The sequence below is a fragment of the Babylonia areolata genome, chromosome 16 (genome assembly GCF_041734735.1).
Source record: "Babylonia areolata isolate BAREFJ2019XMU chromosome 16, ASM4173473v1, whole genome shotgun sequence".
Classification (NCBI taxonomy): Eukaryota; Metazoa; Mollusca; class Gastropoda; order Neogastropoda; family Buccinidae; genus Babylonia; species Babylonia areolata.
The window spans coordinates 26407520-26430384 of NC_134891.1; the positions used below are offsets into that span (position 1 = coordinate 26407520).

Here is a 22865-nt window from a genome sequence, read left to right on the forward strand (position 1 = left end):
GCAACAACAAAAAAATGTTTAAATATGTCATTAAATGTATAAAACAATGCTGATGGGAAAGGATCTATAACTTCAAAAGAAAGGCCACAATTTGACAAAATAGAAAAAAATAAAAGAAAAAATTTAAAAAAAGCCTATCACAAAGATGACAAGAAATCAAACCACCTCATCACACCATGCAAAAATGTCCAAAAATTTCTATTTTCTGCTGATGCTGTACACTGTCAAAGTTTAGTCCTAACTACATTGATTCTTCTCTGTCACTGCTGTACACTGTCAAAGTTTAGTCCTAACTACATTGATTCTTCTCTGTCACTGCTGTACACTGTCAAAGTTTAGTCCTAACTACATTGATTCTTCTTCTCTGTCACTGCTGTACACTGTCAAAGTTTAGTCCTAACTACATCGACTCTTCTCTGTCATTACTGTACACTGTCAAAGTTTAGTCCTAACTACATCAATTCTTCTTCTCTGTCATGATATACACTGTCATCAAAGTTTAGTGCTAACTACATTGATTTCTCTTTTCTGCTGTTGCTGTACACTGTCACAGTTTAGTCCTAACTACACCAAACCTTCTTTTCTGTCATTCTTGTACATTGTCAAAGTTTAGTCCTAACTACACTGATTCTTCTTCTCTGTCACTGCTGTACACTGTCAAAGTTTAGTCCTAACTACATCAATTCTTCTTCTCTGTCACTGCTGTACACTGTCAAAGTTTAGTCCTAACTACATCAATTCTTCTTCTCTGTCACTGCTGTACACTGTCAAAGTTTAGTCCTAACTACATTGATTCTTCTTCTCTGTCACTGCTGTACACTGTCAAAGTTTAGTCCTAACTACATCAATTCTTCTTCTCTGTCACTGCTGTACACTGTCAAAGTTTAGTCCTAACTACATCGATTCTTCTCTGTCACTGCTGTACACTGTCAAAGTTTAGTCATAACTACATTGATTCTTCTCTGTCATTACTGTACATTGTCAAAGTTTAGCCCTAACTACATTGATTCTTCTCTGCTTTTGCTGTATCACTGAACCACAGCCACTCACCTCGAGGACTCTTGTTCTGATAGAAGTCTATCTTGAACTCAATGTCCGGCACCAGCTGCATGGCCCGGCGATAATACTTGATGGCTGAAAGTCACACAAACACTGCACGTACTGTGCTGTACTGGGCAGCACTGTACTCTACTGCATCAGGTAACACTGTACTGTACTGCATTAGGTAGCACTGTACTATACTGCATTAGGTAGCACTGTACTGTATTAGGTAGCACTGTACTGTACTGCATTAGGTAGCACTGTACTGCATTAGGTAGCACTGTACTGTACTGCATTAGGTAGCACTGTACTGTACTGCATTAGGTAGCTCTGTACTATACTGTATTGGGTAGCACTGTACTGCAATGCATTAGGTAGCACTGTACTGTACTGCATTAGGTAGCACTGTACTGTACTGCATTAGGCAGCGCTGTACTGTACTGTATTAGGCAGCACTGTACTATACTGCATGAGGTAGCACTGTACTGTACTACGTTAGGTAGCACTGTACTGTAATGCGTTAGGTAGCACTGTACTGTAATGCATTAGGTAGCACTGTACTGTACTGTATTAGGCAGCGCTGTACTGTACTGTATTAGGTAGCACTGTACTGTACTGTATTAGGTAGCACTGTACTTTACTGTATTAGGCAGCGCTGTACTGTACTGTATTAGGTAGCACTGTACTGTACTGCATTAGGTAGCACTGTACTGTACTGTATTAGGTAACACTGTACTGTACTGCATTAGGCAGTGCTGTACTGTACTACATCAGGTAACACTGTACTGTACTGTATTAGGTAGCATTGTACTGTACTGCATTAGGTAGCACTGTACTGTACTGTATTAGGTAGCATTGTATTGTACTGCATTAGGTAGCACTTGTACTGCATTAGGTAGCTGTACTGTACTGTATTAGGTAGAACTGTACTGTACTGTATTAGGCAGCGCTTGTACTGTATCAGGTAGCGCTTGTACTGTACTGTATTAGGTAGCACTGTACTGTACAGCATTAGGTAGCACTGTACTGTACTGTATTAGGCAGCGCTGTACTGTACTGTATTAGGTAGCACTGTACTGTACAGCATTAGGTAGCACTGTACTGTACTGTATTAGGCAGTGCTGTACTGTACTGTATTGGGTACCACTGTACTGTACTGTATTGGATAGCACTGTACTGTACTGCATTAGGTAGCACTGTACAATACTGTATTGGGTAGCACTGTACTGTACTGCATCAGGCTATAGGTAGCACTGTACTGTACTGTATTAGGTAGCACTGTACTGTACTGTATTAGGTAGCGGTGTACTGTACTGTATTGGGTAGCACTGTACTGTACTGTATTAGGTAGCACTGTACTGTACTGTATTGGGTAGCACTGTACTGTACTGTATTAGGTAGCACTGTACTGTACTGTATTAGGTAGCGGTGTACTGTACTGTATTGGGTAGCACTGTACTGTACTGTATTAGGTAGCGCTGTACTGTACTGTATTGGGTACCACTGTACTGCACTGTACTGTACTGTATTAGGTACTGTGTAAAATTCAGGCTACTCTCTCCAGGGAAAGCATGCTGCTACACTCAGAGCGCCAGCCACGTTTTTTTGTATTTTTTTCTGCCAGCAATTTTCATTTGATTTCCTATCAAAGTGGTTTTTTTTTTTTTTTTTTTTTTACAGAATTTTGCCAGGGACAACCCTTTTGTTGCTGTGGGCTCTTTAACATGCACTAAGTGCATGCTGCACAAGGGACCTTGGTTTAGCGTCTCATCTGAATGACTAGCGTCCAGACCACCACTCAAGGTCCAGTGGAGGAGGTGAGAATACTGGCGACTGTGGGATTCAAACCAGTGCGCTCAGATTCTCTCGCTTCCTAGGTAGGCAGACGCATTACCACTGGGTATCAACATTCCATATAATAATATATTATACTACATCATATCATATCAGATTACTTATGTTATACCTTCATACAAAGCTCCATCCTGCTCAGCCTGCATTCCTTGAAGGAACAGGGCCTTGGCCTGAAACAACACATCATCGACATGGTGACATTTTTCACTGGTGATTACATCAACACGGTGGCTACCTAGTCGCAGCCCAGGGCTGACTGAGCAGGCACAAAAGTTGTTCAGCGATTTCTGTTCATTTTGACCTGTAACTTTCCAAATCATATAATCATTAGCATCCTGCCTGATGGTTTTAACTTTTGACTTGAAATCATATTTAACACTTTTATTTTTCTAAAACTTTCCGGATCGTAAAATCATGAACAGCTTGCCTAATGTCTTGAAACACTTAAAATCATATTGACTAAAATAACGCAGAATTTCTTCCTTTTTTTTTTTTTTTCTTAACTTAGAACTCCTCAGGTCATAAAATCATGAACAGCTTTTTTTGTACATGGATGTGTATATTTCAACATCAGGACAGAACTTAATATAATTACAAAACTTTACTGTAGTCCTGTCAATTTCCCTGCTTTTATGTTGTGACATGGTCAAATAAAACACTGTTTAAGTCAACAGCCTGCTTGATCTTCCACACTGTGACATGTTCAATGAAACCAACAGCTTGCCTGATCTTCCACACTGACATGTTCAATGAAACCAACAGCTTGCCTGATCTTCCATGCTGTGACCTGTTCAAATAAACTACTTATCTCCAGGCTGTGATATCTTCTTCTTCCTCGTTTGTGGGCTGCAACTCCCACATTCACTCGTATGTAAACGAGTGGGCTTTTAGATATATGATCATTTTAACCCCGCCATGTAAGCAGCCATATTCCGTTTTCAGAGGTGTGCATACTGGTTATGTTCTTATTTCCATAAACCCACCGCACGCGGACATGGATTACAGGATCTTTAACATGCATATTTGATCTTCTGCTTGCGTTTTCACATGAAGGGGGTTCAGGCACAAGCAGGTCTGCACGTACGCTGACCTGGGAGATTGGACAAAATCTCCACCCTTTATACCCATCAGGCACCATTACCGAAATTCGAACCCAGGGCCGTCAGATTTAAAGTCCAACGCTTTATAATTAACCACTCGGCTATTGCGCTGTCTGACATATTCAAATAAACTACTGTTTTATTGAACCAACAGTCTGCCTGATATCCCAGGCTGTGACACGTTCAAATAAACTCCTGTTTCATGAAACCAAGACAGACTGTGACATGTTCAAATAAACTACTGTTTCATGAAACCAAGACAGACTGTGACATGTTCAAATAAACTACTGTTTCATGAAACCAACACAGGCAGTGACATGTTCAAACAAACTACAGCTTCACAAAACCAGCAGCTTACCTCATCTTCCACGCTGTCCTCAGTGACCTGGTGGACCCGATTGTCATGGCAGCGGGACATCTGCCCCTCCTCCTGCAGCTCTCGCTGCCAGCGCTGCCGGAACTCCTGCAGCTCCTCCTGCAGGTTGGGGGAAGGGGAAGAACTCTCCCCGTCCTCCTCCTCCTCCTCCTCTGACCCCTGCGCACCATTGTGGCCCCGCGGGGAATCCGCTCCCGTCTCTCCCAACAGGGTGGGAGGTGGCGATTCCTGTGGGGATAAAAAAGACACACATTTTTTTCTTTCTCTCTTTCTTTCTTTTGTGTGTGTGTGTGTGTGTTTGCTGTCAGGAAGTGAGCTGTTTTCTTGGCTTGTTTTTTTTGGTGTTTTTTTATTTTTTTATTTTTTTTAATTGTTTCTGATTTCAGACAGTTAATAAATAAATAAATAAATAAAAGCAGACAATTTTCTAAGTGTCTATTTTTCCTTCGTTTTGTAATTATGCCAGGAAGCAGCAAGCTATATTGTTGTTGTTGCTGTTGATCCTGATTTCAGTCATCTTTAGGGGGACTATTGGGTGAAAGTGTGTGTGTGTTGGGTGGGGGAGGGGAATGGGGGTTTGGGGGGGCAGAGAGGACTGACAGATGAAAATATGTGGTGTGTGTGTGTGTGTTTGTGTGTGTGTGGAATTGATAGATGAAAGTATGTGGGGGGAGGGGGTGGGGCATTTGCATGTTTGCTTGTTTGAGTTTGCATGTGTGTGTGTGTGTGAGTGCATGTGTTTGTGTGTGTATGCATCCACATGTTTCTCTCTGTGTGTGTATGCTTGCAGACATGTTTGTGTAAGTGTACATGTATGTGTGTGCGTATGCAAGTTCACAATGCATGTCACCATGCATGCGTATCCATTTTTATTAAACAGAGCCCATCTCAAGCATCTGTGCAAAGTGACTGTCTAATGTAGATTGAACCATTACATAATCAGCAAGTGAACTGAAGGTGGAAAACTCAATGCATGGGCTGCTCTGTGTGTGTGTGTGTGTGTGTGTGTGTGTGTGTGTGTGTGTGTGTGTGTGTGTGTGTGTCTATGTGTGTGTGTGTGTGTGTGTGTGTATCAGATGTGGTGTAGCGTACAGATCTGTCATAACAGAATGACACCCCCTTGAGAAAATGAACCTATCCCAACAAAACATCACAGATCATTATCCTGACAAAACCATGCCACAGTTTTCATCACAGCAAAAATCATGTGCACAGCCATTCCTTATTTCAATTATCATTGATCATTATACTGATGAAACCCATATACAGTTTTAATCACAGCAAATATTGTCATTTGAAATAAACTGAGAAATAATGCAAAGCTCAAATCATACTTGCACAGTATACCAGAAAATATGCGCAGTCAGAAACATACACACAGACCAGACACACGCACACTCAGACGGGCACTCTTAAAAAAACTGGTAAACCTTGACAAAACATTTATCAGTCACTAATTGAACCCAAAAAACAAATCTGTCCAATAAGTTGGACTCGCTCAAAAGAATTTGGAGTCAGTCAAGATAGTCTCAACAACAGCTTTTCTTGTGAGTTACTGCAAACTTTTAAGCTATATCATAAATTAAAAAAGTGTAAACGGTGAAGTGTACTTATCTGTCAATCTTATGTAATTAATTCTATTATCACACACATACATGCACTCTCTCTCTCTCTCTCTCTCTTTCAATAGAGAAACAAGATACATGTAATTTAAAGTAAAAAAAGTAAAATGTGAACTGGTACAGTTGTGTGTAACTTTGTCACTGTAACTGTGTAACTTAGTCACTGTAACTACATACTGTTTACATATATATGTACTATGGGGTAGCAACAGAACTAAACTTCTTTGAAGCATTAAGCTCATCACTACCCATTAACAGGCGCAACAGCCAAGTGGTTAAAGCATTGGACTTTCAATCTGAGGATCCTTGGTTCAAATCCTGGTCACAGCACCTGGTGGGTACAGGATGGAGACTTTTTCTGATATCCCAGACCAACAGATGTGTAGACCTGCAAGGGCATAGTGCCTAAACTCCCTTCATGTGTATAAACATACAGAAGATCAAATACTCACATTAAGATTCCGTAATCCATATTAGCATTTGGTGGGTTAAGGAAACAAGAACACACCCAGCATGCATACTCCCCTCCTACCCCCACCCCCGAAAATGGAGTACAACTGGGAACAGCTGAAATACTGTTCCCAGCTAAATCTTGCAAAATGCCTTTCAGTCACAGATATCCTGTGAATACCTTGTTGGTGTTTACTGTCAATGAACAATAACAAAAAATTATCACTGAAACTTATCAGTTCTGCCTACAGGTAACCATGTGACCTGTGGTATGGTGCTTAGATTGTTTTGTTGTCAAACCTGGGGGCCATTTCTAGCTTTTGGATAACATTAGGTGGTATTTGACTGAGATTTATATCTAACCAAAAACAGAGGGTTTCATGAAGGTAAATAAACATGTCTTGCCAGTCTTGGAAAGCAAATAGAGTGGTTGGGTGAGTATGGATATGGTGGAGTCAACAAGCAAATGCTTGTTACTATGTTTGCATGGATACTGTATTGGTACTTGATAGTGATATGGTTACCACGTTTATTTATGTCACCACCCCCAGATAATATTTCGTTACATAATAACTTCAATTCCTTGTGTGACCTTCCACTGTCAAAATAGGCTCCTTTTTCTTACGGCGACAAACAAACCGTCAGTAATCAAATCACAATTTGTATTTGTTTCAATCATAATTCGGTGGTCCGAGCTTTCGATTATGACAACTTCAAACTTTCTCCAAACATTTGTTGCTGTTGCAGTGTTTGTGATGGTGTTATTTCGTTAGTCAAGACGATTGCATGTCGTTACTTGGCACCAATTCCAAGATTTACTTCCTCTGTGGCAGAGCAAGATTTGTCTTTGAAAGCAGGCAGACATAACAAAACTTGCATACCATTGTTTTGTTTAAAGGATTCCCGAACGATTCACACAGCTAGCTCTCTGAAAGAAAAGCAAAGAACTGAACAGCTGAAAATCCTTGCTCTCCTCTCCGCCGCCATGTCTGAATATGTTTGCAATTTTGTGACAGATGGAGTTGCGTTCCCTGACGAAAATACACGCCCAAAAAAAAAGAAAAAAAAGAAAGAAAGTAAAACCCAGTCTGAATTGTCTACCTTCTGTGCATTTCGGGTTTTCCTGGAACCATGTCATCGGATTCTGTAAGTTGTTTTGAGAAAGAGAGATCGTGAGAGAGAGAACCAGAGACAGAGACACAGAGAGAGAGAGACAGAGAGAGACTCGGAGACAGAGAGAGAGAGCGAGCACACACACACACACACACACACACACACACACACACACACAAACTGACACTGAAACAGACGCGCCGCACACACACACACACACACACACACACACACACACACACACACCCCACACACACACAAATATCACTTCAAGTGGAAAGACGTTAAACTGAAGACGAACACACACACACACACACACACACACACACACACACACACACACACACACACACACACACACACACACACACACACACACAGAGGCGGGGATTTTTTTCCCTCGGAGTTATATAGTTTTCGCCCAATTGTTCATCAGTTCACTGGTCAACTTGTTTAGTTCTTTTTCTGTGTTTATACATAATTTTGTGTCGGTGTGTGTGTGTGTGTCACGGTGTGTGTGTGTGTGTGTGTGTGTGTGTGTGTGTGTGTGTGTGTGTGTGTGTGTGTGTGTGTGCCGGGTGTGTGTGTGTGTGTGTGTGAGAGAGAGAGAGCAATGTATCACGCTCGACTGGATCATAATTGATTTTAATTGAAAACGAAAACTGACTTGGAGGGACTTTGAGTTGAATAGACTGGGAGGTGGTTGTGATGATGATGATGATGATGATGATGATGATGATGGTGATATCGTATACTGATTATGATGAAAAGATAAACCCAGTTATGTTCAGGGAATGAAAACAAAGAGAGAGAGCCTGCCCATGCCCACTCTTATCTCTGGCCCAACCCACCCGCCATATACCACACCTCCTCTATGCCCATCCCCACCTATCGTAGATTCCTACCCGCCACTCTACACCCCCCCCCCCTCCTCCCCCCTCCCCCCCGCGTGTCCCCCCTTCCCCGCACCCCCCCCCCCCTCCTCCCCCCCCCTTTGTCCTACCTCCTCCCAATACCCCCCTTCTACTCTCTCTCCATATCCCTACTCTATTTCACCTCTATCTGACCCTCCCTTCTTTCCTCCCCCACCCTCACTTCTGTTCTCGCCCCTCTATTGTACGCCTCTTGGCACCCTCTCTCCTACACCTTCACTATCCCACCCCATTTCCTACTTCTGTAAGTCACAGGCTGACTTCTTCATCAATTAATGCCCTAACTGAACTGCAGTAACGACCCGGCCAAGCTACACTGAAAGCCGGGGACCTCCGCTGCCTGGAAACCTGGGAGAGAGAGTGGGACGTGGCATTTCACCCCGATAAGTGCAGCCAGCTGCCCTCAAGTTAACTCACTCAGTACGGCCAGTCCTCTCTTCTCCTCTACACAGACTCCTCGGATGTCCAGTGGGTGTCTGAATGAATTGTGGTATTCTTTGTCAACATTCACCTCTTCAGTAAAAGAGCGTTCCGCTTGCAATATTTTGATGATGGTAGTTGGGATGAAACGCTATTAACGTCGTCTCTTTCGCCGTTCGTATGGAGAGATTTAACCCGTAGCAGGAAGCCCATGAATGCCAGTACCACCTACTCTCTCCACGGCCACACCCTCCAGCGAGTTCCCTCTGTTAAGTACCTCAGGGTCACACTGCAGACCGACCTTTCCTGACAATACCTGTGCGAAAGCCAACAGAGCCCTGAGCTTCCTGAGGCGAAACCTGAAGGTGTGCTCCAAGACGACCAAGGAGCTTGCGTACAAGGCCCTAGTTCGGCCAATTGTAGAGTATGCCAGCACTGTTTGGGACCCCTACACCGACACACAAGCCTCCAGGATTGAAAAAGTCCAGCGACTGGAACACCCTCCCCCCTCAGAAACAGTCCAGTCCCCATCCCTGGGCATCTTGTCCGGAGGGTGTCCAAGCAGTAGATTATTCATCCCAGTAATTGCCAAGGTTAGCAATGTTGTTGTTGTTTTTTCACTGGTTAATATGATAAACTGTGAATTATAAAAAAAAAAAAAAAAAAGTTTTTACGGAACAAATACAAGCCTTTTGTAGAGAAATGTTTGTACAGCGTTTGAAATGCAATAGATGAAGTAAACAATGTAGAATTCAATTTGTTATACATCTTGATATTGTGGTGTTGATGGTTTGGTTAGTATGCAGAAAGCCTGTCCGAAATTAGCAGAGAGTTAGCATGTTCTTAGAAGGGACCACACCTAGCCTATTCTAATACCCCGTGCTTAGAAAGAAAATGTGTATAGTGTTTTCCTGTGTGTCCTAAGCAATCACACATGCAAGCAGTTTACGGCATTGACGGAAAGGTTGGGCGTGGTCTGGATGGAACGATCGTGATAACAGCCGGCTGTTAATAGAAAGAAACCCCAGATACACTGGTGAAGAACCAGCATTATTCTATTGATTTTCTTTCAGCAGTTGGTTACTTGATGTTATAGATTAATATTTACAGGACGCTGATTGCTCTGTCGTTCTTTAATTATTACCCTTTTTTTTTGTATGCATCCCTTCTCTGCACACATGCACGTGCATACGGTATACACTCATAAGCACTTATGCACGCAAACATATACGCACACACACACTATACATGTGTGTGTGTGTGTGTGTGTGTACATGTAGACAAGGCCTGACAAAGCACGTTGGATTATGCTGCTGGTCAGGCATACCTTCCTAGCAGATATGGTGCAGTGTATATGGATTTGCCCGAACGCAGTGACGCCTCCTCGAGAAACTGAAACTGAATTGTCTTACCAAAATGGGATGGGTGCAACTGGAGAAAGGGTACGTGCTGCCCTCAGCTGTCACAACCAGGGCCCCAGTAGAAGCAGCTCAAGGGCCGTATTCAAGACAAAATTCATTTTGCCTTCAAGCAAGTTACAAGGAACGGACCCGCGGGTACAGTTTAATGGTAAAGCCAAGTTGTCTTCGTATTCAAGACACGCGCGGTGCCCACAGGCAGCTAACCCATCGTCCAGAAATCCCATCAACTATCCAAAATCAAGCATTTCTTTGACCTTCACTCACGGAAATTGTTTTTTCAAGCACATAATATTATTATGCAGTCTACAATAGATCATGCATCAACACTTTGGGACTCTGCTAAAGTGCAAGCACCATGAAGCTATTGCCGAATCTTCACAAATGGGGGCTGAAGCTGGCACTCCATAAAAAGACTTCCCTTTTGGACTGAGACTATTAAACAAGCGAATATTCCCCCACTAATTCTTTGAAAGAGGACAGAGTTGGTGAGTGCCGGAGTTGCAGAGGAAGAGAATTCCAGACAAAAGATGCTTGATAATGAAAAGCCGTTTGACTTAATCAAGTCTTTGAAGAGACTCTAGGGATTCGAAGGAGCTTTCCTCCAGAAGACCTGAGAGAACGGGATGGTGTCTAAATGTGAAGGACAGAAGATGGGAGAGAACCTTCAAAGTAACGATAAGCTAATATGGCAATTTTGTACTGAATTCTGTACTGGATGGGCAACCAGTAAAGATGACGCAAGAGAGGGGTAACATGATCTTTTTTGGACTTTTTGAAGATGACTCTGGCAGCATTGTTCAAGATCATCGGAAGGCGTGATAACAGATCAGAGGGCAAACGAGCGAGTAGTGAACTGCAGTAGTCAATGCGACTGAGAATCAAGGAACAGACAAGCTAAGAGGTTGCTTCAACAGTCAGACATGGTCGAATGGTACGAGTTTTTATCAGCTGGAAGTTTGCAGTTTTACATGAATCACTAACATGGTCTTGCATGCACAGAACTGAATCAAAATATGCACTCAGGTTTCTGACAGAATTTTGAAAGTTGACTCTTTTCACACCATTACAGACTGTGATTGTCCCCTGCTGATGAACTATGCCCACGCGGCACGGCTTCGTAGACAACAGTGCACTTGCTACAGTTCTGACCAACTTTTGGTGCACTGAGGAGGAAAACCTGACCCTGTGTGGTGGAACTCCAAGAGAAGCTCTGGGAACCACCTGCTGCACTGCGGAGGACAGCAGACTTGGCGCTGCAGACTGGATTGACCGTCTGACAGCATGACCTGGGGAACGCAGAAGAAGAAGAAGAAGAAAGTTGACAACATCATTGCAGACCGTCAAGTCATTGTTTTTTTTTGTTTTTTTTTTCGCAGTTTTTAACTAATGTATAATCTTTATTCACTCTACGATATGATTTTCTTGTCAGCATCTTTATATTCTTTGCTGGATATGTTAAGAAGAAGTCGTGGTTTGCGGAGTATCCTTGCGCTTACAAATTTCTCAGTTATGATATCCGTCTCTGAACCGATGTGGTGCCAAAAGTAGATTTCGCTCGGCTAACTATTAGTGACGTCAATTTATTGTTCAATTCATCAACATTGTCGTCACCAATTTTGAGCGTGTCGATTAGGTTTGTGACCTTCAAGTTTATTAATTCAGAAATAAATGAATTTTTGTGACCACAGTCGAATTGTCGAATTCTTTCTTTTGCGAATGGGCAGATAACCTGTCTTCGTCTTGCAGAGGTTTATTTTATTTTATTATTATTTAATTATTTATTTTATTTTTTTTTTTAGTAGTATCGGCTGTACAAGTCAGTGATGATAGGAGGTTACAGCTTCAACACAGAAATCAACAACGTGAGGATAAACATAAGCCGCCACAGTGACATGATCGACAACAGCACGACCATTCCGGGTATATTTTCCACCCCGCACTAATCTTGACTATGGGCTTTACGTACTCGAAGTGATTGCATGGTAGCCTATCCATAGTTAATTGGTCAGTGACTGTCTCGTGAAGGCAATATATATAGGTTGGATATCCAGGTTTTGGAGCAAGTGTTTTCATCGTCAAAACCACCTGGATCTATTTCAATATTATCACGCCATACATATCATTTAAGTATTGCATCACCGTGTAGCAATACATCGCAGTCATCTAAGCTGTTTCTAAGGTCAAAAAGGGCAGATTCAATGTCACCAAAAACCATTTGAGAAAGGTGGCAGAATGGATAAAACGCTAATCTATCAGTACAGTGTCCACGAGGTTGTGGGTTCGATTCCCGCTCTCGCCCTTTCTTCCAAGTTTGACTTGAAACTCAAACTGAGCGTCTAGTCTCTCTCACTCACTCACTCATTCCCTCGACCGCTGGGGTCGTTGGGGGGACATGAGGAAGATGTCATAGCTCGCCACGCCGTTCTGTTGGCAGCTGTCGTGAGGAGATCTGGCATCGTCATTTTGGTCCATTCCTTGACGTTGTCGGACCAGCTCTTTCTCTGCCGCCCCCGTCTGCGCCCTCCCTCTACAGTCCCTTGCAGGATGGTTTTGGAGAGGGTGTTATGTCGTATGACGTGACCAAACCATGCCATCTTCCGTCGTTTGACAGTCGCCAGCAGTGGTTCTTGGGGCCCAACAAGGTTGCCGTGTGACCAGTCTCTCAGATGAGACAATAACTGAGGCCGGTCCCGTTTGCAGCATGCATTTGGCGCACTGACAAAGAACCCATGGCATCAAAAGTGTTGTCTGGCAAATTTCTTTGGAAGAAATCCACTTTGACAGTCAGCAGCTGCAGAGGCAGTCACAGAAGCAGAAACAGCTAGGTACATCACGTGCAGACATGGTACACCACTCTGCGTCAAGTTTGTTACACGAGGCGTTTCTAGAAACACAGCGGAATAGTGACAACGTACTTTGACTTTCAGCTGAAGATAGGATAGATTCAGACATTCAAACATACTAGTACATAGCACACTGAATCCGAAGGTACACTATATAGACACATCTGCAGTCTCGTAGTGTACGGCCAGGTTCAAGAGAAATATTTGTGTTGTGAGCAACAGAATTCTACATTAGGCATTTGTCAACTTCACTGGTGACGCCTTCGTACTTAGCAGCAAAAGTAAGCAGTTGAAATTTCCCGGCAGAAAGGGTCCTTCTGGAGTCCTCCAAAACTGTTGAGTTTAGCCTCAGTGTGTCCTTTCACAGGGCAGGCACGTGCCGTTTGCTTAATGGAGACGCGGCCCCATGAGAGTTATGTTGTTCGGTAACAGAGCAAAGCAGGGCTACATTCTGCTCCACGCTTTCAGTGTATCTTCATCTCTTTTGTGTCCTGCGCCTTTAGCACAACTATATTTACCTATCATCCCAGATCGCATGGCAAGATTTTGAACTGACTGACCTGGTTCATTTTCGCGCGAATGCTAAATTCAGCTTCTTCCTCAGTTTAAAAAAAAAAAAAAATCCACTTAAGGGTCTGTCTGTAAAATGAGACCTTTTTTCTTTTTTTTCAATGACATCTCTTGGCCTGTTATGTCTGCAATTTATTCACTTGTATACAAGCTGAAGCGTGCATTTAGCAACGCTTCATAACATGAAGTTGTGTCCCTTCGTTTACTGCACGCCAATGATCAGAAGTGGCCGTCTTTGTTGTGGCCCATAATTATAATTTATTTATTTATTTATTTATTTATGTAAGCTTATCTATTATTTATTCACCTTTTTTTTCTCAAGGCCTGACTAAGCACGTTGGGTTACGCTGCTGGTCAGGCATCTGCTTGGCAGATGTGGTGTAGCGTATATGGATTTGTCCGAACGCAGTGACGCCTCCTTGAGCTACTGAAACCGAAACTGAAACTGTGGCCCTGTTTCAGATTTCTGGCGCCTGTGTTTCAAGGTCGACCGTGTGGTTCACGGTGCGCGCTGGATCGACAGACAAGGACAGTGGCTATGCGTGTGCAAGGAAGTGTGTGGTCAAAGTTTCGGACGTGGGTCAAATAAAGCTGACATCGTGATTTCTGGAGCTCTGCTTTCTTGTGTCTGAACAGCTCTCCTCAGGTTAGTGGCTCTTTTTATCAGATGCGCCAAGTATAACTGCTCGTTCTCTCAGTTGTTGCGGTGTATGATGGCGCGTTTAATTTATCTATTTGTTCTTTATTTTGTTGTCGTTGTAAACGGTAAAGACAAGCCGCAAACAATAAAGAATGGTAACTCTCTCCATACACAAGGTACACAACTTCAAGTCAATGCTGCTCAATCTGCCGATTCAGCTAACACACAGGTAAAATAAAAGTACTCACATTGAAACAAACCCAAATACTTTTTTTTTTTTTTTTTTTTTTAAAGGAAGCTGCGGGCTTGTCCATATACCGATTATTTAACATGTGTACACAGCGGCAGTGACAGTAGAAATGTGCACACACGCACACTATTGTGTGCTAGCTGAATCGGCGGCATAAGCAGCATTAACTTGAAGTTGTGTACTTTTGTGTCAGTATCCGTCAGTGGAGAGAGTTACCACTCGTTATTGTTTGTCATTATTTTTTCTTGTTAAAGACAAAGCAAATTATTTCTGTAAACGGATTTGGCCCGTTTTGTAATGCTCTAGTTAGGAATGAGAGCGGAACGAAAGGGGTTTTTATCAGAATTTAACGATCGTTTGAATCTTTTTTTATTTTTTTATTTTTATTTTTTTTACAGTACTGGCATTCTAAGATGGAAGATGACAGGAAGTATTCTTAATTGGTTCCATTTCTTCTTCTTCTTCGTTCGTGAGCTGCAACTCCCCGGCACGTTCACTCGTATGTACACAAGTGGGCTTTTATGTGTATGACCGTTTTTACCCTGCCATGTAGGCAGCCATACTCCGCTTTCGGGGGTGTGCATGCTGTGAATGTTTTTGTTTCCATAACCCACCGAACGCTGACATGGATTGCAGGATCTTTAACGTGCGTATTTGATCTTCTGCTAGAAGGGGGTTCAGGCACAAGCAGGTCTGCACATAATTATGTTGACCTCGGAGATCGGAAAAATCTCCACCCTTTACCCATCAGGCGCCGTCACCGAGATTCGATCCCGGGACCCTCAGACTGAAAGTCAGTCCAACGCTTTAACCACTCGACCATTGCGCCTGTCATTTCTTCAATAATATAGTTACAACCGACGAAAGTCTTTGTTGAAGTGAGCAGTTAATGATATGGAGAAAAATGCGAGCAAAAATGGCAATCTGAACTCTGAGGTGGCTTGATCCGGAAGGTTTTAATGGATAATTTGACAATGGCCATTGTGAGAGACGAGATAAGATAATAGTTGTTTATGATAATGAGTAATGATCATTATTACACGAATAATTTTTATGATTGCCTTATATATCCCTTTTCCAACACTGACGAAGTGTGTCTTTGTACATGAATTGGTTTTGTGCAAGGTTTTTCTTTTTAGTCACTTATTTTGTCTTTCTTTCCATGTGCGTGTGTGTTGGCTGGTTGGTTCGGTGTGTGTGTGTGTGTGTGTGTGTGTGTGTGTGTGTGTGTGTGTGTGTGTGTTTCAGGGACTGAGCTATGGCAGATCAACAATCTTTCACAAAGGAATATGTTGACAGGGAATTCCCTTTGAAGGTTAGTAATATTAGATATTTCTTCTTTTTTTTTCTTTTTTTTTTTTTAGGGGTGGGGGGAGGTACGGGAGGAGATGGGGGGTGAGGGGAATCAGTTTTTTTGCTCAGTCGAAAGATACCAACTATTAGCCCCCTTTATCCCTCTCTCTGTGTCTCTCTGTCTCTTTTCAGACTCTCTCTCTCTCCCCCACCCAGTGTGTGTGCGTGTATGCGCGCGCGCGCCAGATTCCCCAAACCCTCTCCTCCCGCCTACTCTGTAGCGTTGCTGTGCACGTTCAATCACACACACACACACACACACACACACACACACACACACACACACACACACACACCGCGTACGCACACACACACACACACACACACACACACACTCACTCACTCACACACACACGTGCGCACGCACACACAAACACACATGTACGCAGCACACACACACACACACACACACACAAATATACACACACGCGCACTCTCTCTGCGTCTCTCGGTCTCTGTCCTTGTCTGTCTCTCTCTCTCCCTCCCTCTCTGTCTCTCTCTCTCTCTCTGTGTCTGTCTCTGTTTCTGTCTCCCTCTGTCTCTCAAAAACTGACGTACGCACATCCATAAACACACGCGCGTGCGCGAGTACATCCACCTCCCCCCCCCCCCCCCCCCCCCAACACACACATACCACAGACACATCCATCAACACATACGCACACACACGCACGCACACACGCACACACACACACGCAGGGGTGAACAAGTTAGTAGTCAGTGTAGCTGGGTAGAATATAATCAAATATGGCTGGTTTAGAGTCAACGCTGTCCTATTTTTCCGGCCCTTCATGGTGGAAGCCGGTTGCAGTTAGTGACATGCGTGGTGACCGGCAAGAAAAAGCATTCCCTTATCAGCACTGTTGTGAGGTCCTGGTTGTCACGCTGTAATGTGCGAGGCAACGTGTCAGCGTCAGCTCACTTTAACTCACTCAGTACGGCCAGTCCTCTCTTCTCCTCTACACAGACCCCTCGGATGTCCAGTGGGTGTCTCAATGACCCAACCTTTAGCTTCCGTCGTCAGAATTGTGGTATCTTTGTCAACATTCACCTCTTCAGTATAAGAGCCTTCCGCTTGCAATATTTTGATGGTGGTAATTGGGGTGAAACGCTGTTAACGTCGTCTCTTTCGCCGTTCGTATGGAGAGAGTTAACCCCTCAACTGCCGAATCGTTGTGAAAAAAGATCCGTGTGTGTGCATCAGTCACTCTGAATTACAATGGCGAGGGTGTGTTTTTGTTGTTGTTGTTGTTGTTTCTTTTTTGACTCACTTGTGTAAACAAAGTGAGTCTATGTTTTAACCCGGTGTTCGGTTGTCTGTGTGTGTCTGTGTGTGTGTGTCTGTGTGTCCGTAGTAAACTTTAACATTGCCATTTTCTCCGGCTGCAAATACTTTGTCAGTTGACACCAAATTAGGCATAAAAATAGGAAAAATTCAGTTCTTTCCACTCACCTTGTTTAAAACAATATTGCACCTCTGGGATGGGCACACACACACACACAAAAAATGAAGCCTAATTATATGCAAACTGCATTTACTGTTATATTTATATTTTTTGTATTATCTAAACTTGGCACTTTGATCTGATATTCTGACCCAACAACAAGAGCAGTCATTATTATTTTCTGTTCAAACAGGAACTTCTTTTGGTAAGCATGGAAGTTTTATTTATTTTGCAAACGTTTTGGTGCAGATGGTAAACAAGGGAAATTACTCTGTAATTAATGCTAGGGGAGTTAATTTGCTTTAAACTGATCTTTCTCATCTTAAACATTACATTTTGAAATTATACTCAATACATAAAAAGCTTGGATTTTTTTTAGAGTTTATCACAAGTGAGTCTTGAAGGCCATGCCACTCTTGTTTTCTTTATTTTAATGAAGTTGTGTAACTGATTCTGTTGAAGAAAAGCAATGCAGTTCCAAGAGAAACCTGAAGTCTAAATAAAGAGCAAGTGAGGCAAGGCCTTCAAGACTCACTTGTGACACACACTTCATCCAGTTAAGAAAATTGTTAAAATGTGTTCTGTATTTAATGATATAAAGCTTTGGGGGTAAGGGGGGCGGGGGGGGGGGGGGGGGGGGGGGGGGATAGAAGAGGAAAAAAGAGGATGTTAGCAGGTTCGAACCAAGCACATGAGGTTCGATGATAAGCAGATTTACTCACAGCGCTAAAGGGTGCATACCAATGATGCTCAAAAATTAATATAAAAACATGATTATGTTGTTGTTTTGTGAGTTTTGTTGTTTTTGTTTTTCTGGCGTCATAAATCGATTACGGTATTTGAGGCGATAACTCTGTTTAAATCGTATTATTTTGGTATATCTAGATTATTTAAGAATTTTTTTTAAGTCCGCAGTAAACGAAACGTTGCTATCGCCTCAAGCACACCGAAACATCTAGCCGTTTTCAAGATCTGCGTGTTCGACAGGCTTACAGAAATTAGAAAGCAGTCCATTCACTTTCTCATTCATATTCATTCTAGTTAATTCAGTATCCACGTTAAAATATTCATATGCAGTAAACACGTTGATTGTGTCGTTAGTGGCACTGTATGTGTTCTGTACAGAATTTTACATTTCTTTTCTTTTAATTGCGAACAAGACAAACGAAGTCAGGCCTGCCGTCTTAAAACCGAACAAAAGTTGTGATTTCTTTTATTTGGATCCCCAACGAAATAAACCGTTGATGATCCGGAAATACAACTTAATCCGTAGGATTCACAACCTATTATTGGTTTGACTGTGGAAAAATTGTTCCCCCACTGTGTTTAATCTAAATTTGGTATTGGCAGACAAAAGTATGCGTATTTCCAGAGAACTGATACAACTGATACAAATGTGTACTCGCTAACATTTGTAGATCGATCTATATATCTATCTATGTATACATATAATCATGCATACATATATATATACATACATACGCACGCATCACCGGCACCAGCACACAGATGTCAGCTATACGTCCCCCCCCCACTTCACACTCTCCACAGGTCTTCTCTTTATCTTGACTCTAGGTCTAGTATTACTCTATTATCATATAAAACGTTACTACATACATATTGATATTCTCTTTGTAGGTCATCATCCACTCTATATCTCTGTCCCTCCCACGTGGTTTGCTATCTGGTTTTCATGCGTCTGCTTTCTATTGTAAACAACTCACCTCTCTCTCCCTCTTCTATATCTGTCTTGTGTGTGTTGCTCGTTTTGTGACTGTGCTGTAGTGTGTTTTCTGTGTGTCTCGTGTCAGTCGATGCCTCGCAGCTGTGTGCTTGTGTGTATGTCACACCAGTATGTGAGCTGCTGTTCAGTCTTGGAGGGTGAGTGAGATTTGGATGCCTCCGACTGGACCTGGCCGAGCTTGCTTACTCGGTTGCAATATGAGTTAGTAATAGTTTACTATCTAGCTTCTTCTGATAATATAATAAATCAAACAGCAACGATTAAGACCATGCGAGACACTCAAACATTCACACACACAAGCTGTGCTCTGATAATATAATAATAACAGCATATATATAAAACACGTGTAGGAAGCTGTCGTGTGTATATGAGTTAATACATAGCTGATTCGATAATATAATCTTACTCTGATGTTGAGTTGTGTGCGCGAAGCTGTCGTGTTTGTGTGGTTATGTGTGCTTCTGTGATATATAATGAACGCTTGTGTTGCGAGGAGTGTGTGTGTGTGGTTATGACACCAGTGCTTCTGATAATATAATAATGCAAACAGCAAGATTTAAGACGTTGCGAGGTAGCTGTCGTGTGTAGACGAGTTAATACATAGCTGTGCTTCTGATAATATAATAATGCAAACAGCAAGATTTAAGACCTTGTGAGGAAGCTGTCGTGTGTAGATGAGTTAATACACAGCTGTGCTTCTGATAATATAATAATGCAAACAGCAAGATTTAAGACCTTGCGAGGAAGCTGTCGTGTGTAGATGAGTTAATACATAGCTGTGCTTCTGATAATATAATAATGCAAACAGCAAGATTTAAGTTCAGGTTGGGGGATGGGAGTCAGTGGGGGGTGGGAAGTGTGTGTGTGTGTGTGTGTGTGTGTGTGTGTGTGTGTGTGTGTGTGTGTGTGTGTGTTGGAAAAGACAAAACAAGGCTTAAAAAGAAAAGAACATGCTTCAGAAAAAGAAAAAGAAACAAGTCAAAGCAGGACGGTACACCAGAAAGTATGTGTGACAACGACAACAAAAAAAACATTGGTGATTCTGTCACAACCTGCACAATCATACACACAGTGGATAAACATGGTGTCATAGAGAGATGATCAGGGTGACAGGGTGGAAAATATTAAAGTCATTATCAGTGATAACTGAAGCAAGGAATCATGATGAGTTCATGATCTCCCTCTGGAGAACTTTCGGTCATCTTCATAGAAAAAAAAAACTATAAAAAAAAAGAGAAAAAAATATTTGCTGTTTATTCTCTTGCTTTGTTCATTTGCGACCTGTGCGTATGTAAGATAGTCAGCCATGTCCGTCTATGACCGTCATAACAGCAAATCGAGGTGGCAGCTGCTGTTCCGATTATCTGGACTACAATATGCTTATAGTGGAGAGTGTTTTGCCTAAGTAACATCCCCACTCTCGCACGGCAGCCAAGAGGGTTTTAGGACAGTCGGCGTTGGGACGGTTCCCAAAGGCCAACCAGCCCCCAAGGCTGCAGCACTAAGAGCCAGTGCGATCCTGCCTCCCAGTTTGAGAGTCATAGTCCTTCACGAAAGACTAAGCTTTCAATGAATGCCTACCGCAGTGGAGAAAACATCATTGATCATACAGCTCTCGCTTTGCTGTTGGCCCAACTGTAAGCATATATCAATCTCTGACAGAAGCCGAACGTTGGTCGTACGTTGTTGTGTTTTGTGTATTATATAGTCCACAGAAGTACAAGTGACCGCTACCCCATGTTCACAGATAACCACCGGCTATAGAGTGGAGTTTAACGACCTGATCCTTGGTAGTTGGCATATCTCAGACTGAGCAATTCAGAAACTCTTTCTTTATTAGCACTGGAACCATCTGGACGAGGCAATGGTGACAGCAGCATCTGTCGAGAGTTTCAAAGCACGGCTCTCAGGACACCACTAATGCTAGGCTGCGCACTCCCCCCCCCCCCCCCCCCCCCACCCCCAAACCCTCACCGTTGCGTTTATGTCAAGTGGCTATAGCAACGTATCCTACAGATACAGATACAGACCACCGGCTCCTCCAACTCACCCTTGCCCTCGTTTCTGCCACCGCCGTCTCTCATCCACGCCCACCTACGAAAGCTTGGCTAACGATGTAACTGACTTAGTCGTGAGGCCTCCGTCGGTCAAGGTTACTGAGATATGTGCAGGTCAAGGCTGGGCTTGGATGACGCACACCAGCTGTTGTTGGGGAAAAGCAGCGCCGCTTGTGACTGTCCCATGCACACCAACGGGGTGGTGACAGTGTCTTCAGAGGAATGTTTAGAAGCTCGGGTGCAATAGCCGAATGGTTCAAGTGCTGGACTTTCAATCTGAGGGTCCTGGGTTCGAATCTCGGTGAACCTGGTGGGTAAAGGGTGGAGATTTTTCGGATCTCTCAGGTCAACATATGTGCAGACCTGCTAGTGCCTGAACCATCTTCGTGTGTATGCGCACGCAGAAGATCAAATACGCACGTTAAAGATCCTGTAATCCATGTCAGCATTCGGTGGGTTATGGAAACAAGAATATATACCCAGCATGCACAACCCCGAAAACGGAGTATGGCTGCCTACATGGCAGGGTAAATAAATAAAAACGGTCATACACGTAAAATGTTACGTCTGTCTGAGTGTGTATGCGTGTGCGTCTGAAATCTGATTCAGTGAATGACACAGGAAACGAATGATGAGTGTTTATTCTAAAGAAGGGATGGGGAGTGTTTGTTGCAAAGAATGGATGGGGTGAGGGGTGTGGGTTTTTTTTTTTTTTTTTTTTTTTTGTGTGTGTGTTTTGTTTTTTGTTGGGTTTTTTTTGTAAAGAATGGATGGGGTGAGGAGTGTTTTTGTTTTTAAAATTTTTTTTTAAAGAATAGATGGGGTGAGGGGTGTGTTTTTTGTTGTTGTTGTTGTTGTAAAGAGTGGATGGGGTGAGGGGTGTTTTTTTTTTGTAAAGAATGGGTGGGGTGAGGAGTGTGTTGGGTTTTTTTGTTGTTGTTGTTTTTTTTGTAAAGAGTGGATGGGGTGAGGAGTGTGTTTTTTGTTGTTTTTTTGTAAAGAATGGATGCGGTGAGGAGTGTGGGTTTTTTTTTGTAAAGAATGGATGGGGTAAGGAGTGTGGTTTTTTTTTTAATTTGTTTTTTTTTTAATTTTTATAAAGAATGGAAGGGGTGAGGAGTGTGGGTTTTTTTTTGTAAAGAATGGATGGGGTGGGGAGTGCTTATTGCAAAGAAGAGGTGGTGACGGGGAGTGTGTATTGTCAACAAGGAACGGTCGTAGAGAGTGTTTATTGCAAACAAATGGTGTGGTGGTGGGGGGTGTTCATTATAACCAAGGGGGTATGGGGTGCACGGGTGTGTGTTCGACGACAGGAAGCAGGACCTGGAGCTGCCCGTGAAGAATGTGGAGGACCTGAAGAAGCAGGTGTGTGTCTATAAGGCAGATGACCTCACGTCAGCTCTTGAAAACTTCTTCATCTTTGCCCCGTCGTTCGCGTGAGTCCGTCTCTTGTGTGAGGGTGGGTTGGGGTAGGGTAGGGTAGGGTAGTAGTGTGGGGTGCGTTGGTTGTATTGGTGGTGGGGGATGGTTAATTGTGGTGGTGGGAGGGTGGGGGGGTAATTGTGGTGGTGTGGTGCATCTTCATCTTTGCCCCGTCGTTTGCGTGAGTCTGTCTTTTGTGTGGGTGGGTGGGT

General features: G+C 42.9%; 2 protein-coding genes across 2 annotated transcripts in view; one reads left to right on the forward strand and one right to left on the reverse strand.

The window, feature by feature from the left end:
- The window catches only part of LOC143291264 (F-box only protein 9-like), a 28591-nt gene extending 21138 nt beyond the window's left edge, over positions 1–7453 (reverse strand). Inside the window, exons 1-4 of the mRNA XM_076601089.1 lie at positions 7325–7453; positions 4354–4599; positions 3008–3065; positions 1051–1134 (exon numbers count right to left, since the gene is read on the reverse strand). Of these exons, the coding sequence (XP_076457204.1) occupies positions 1051–1134; positions 3008–3065; positions 4354–4599; positions 7325–7327 (391 nt within the window). The 5' untranslated portion in view covers positions 7328–7453. The remainder of the gene's footprint in view (positions 1–1050; positions 1135–3007; positions 3066–4353; positions 4600–7324) is intronic.
- A 14784-nt stretch (positions 7454–22237) lies between these two features.
- Positions 22238–22865, forward strand: part of LOC143291024 (adenosine deaminase-like) — a 16149-nt gene continuing 15521 nt past the window's right edge. Inside the window, exons 1-2 of the mRNA XM_076600611.1 lie at positions 22238–22242; positions 22509–22667. Coding sequence (XP_076456726.1) covers positions 22238–22242; positions 22509–22667 — 164 coding nt within the window. The remainder of the gene's footprint in view (positions 22243–22508; positions 22668–22865) is intronic.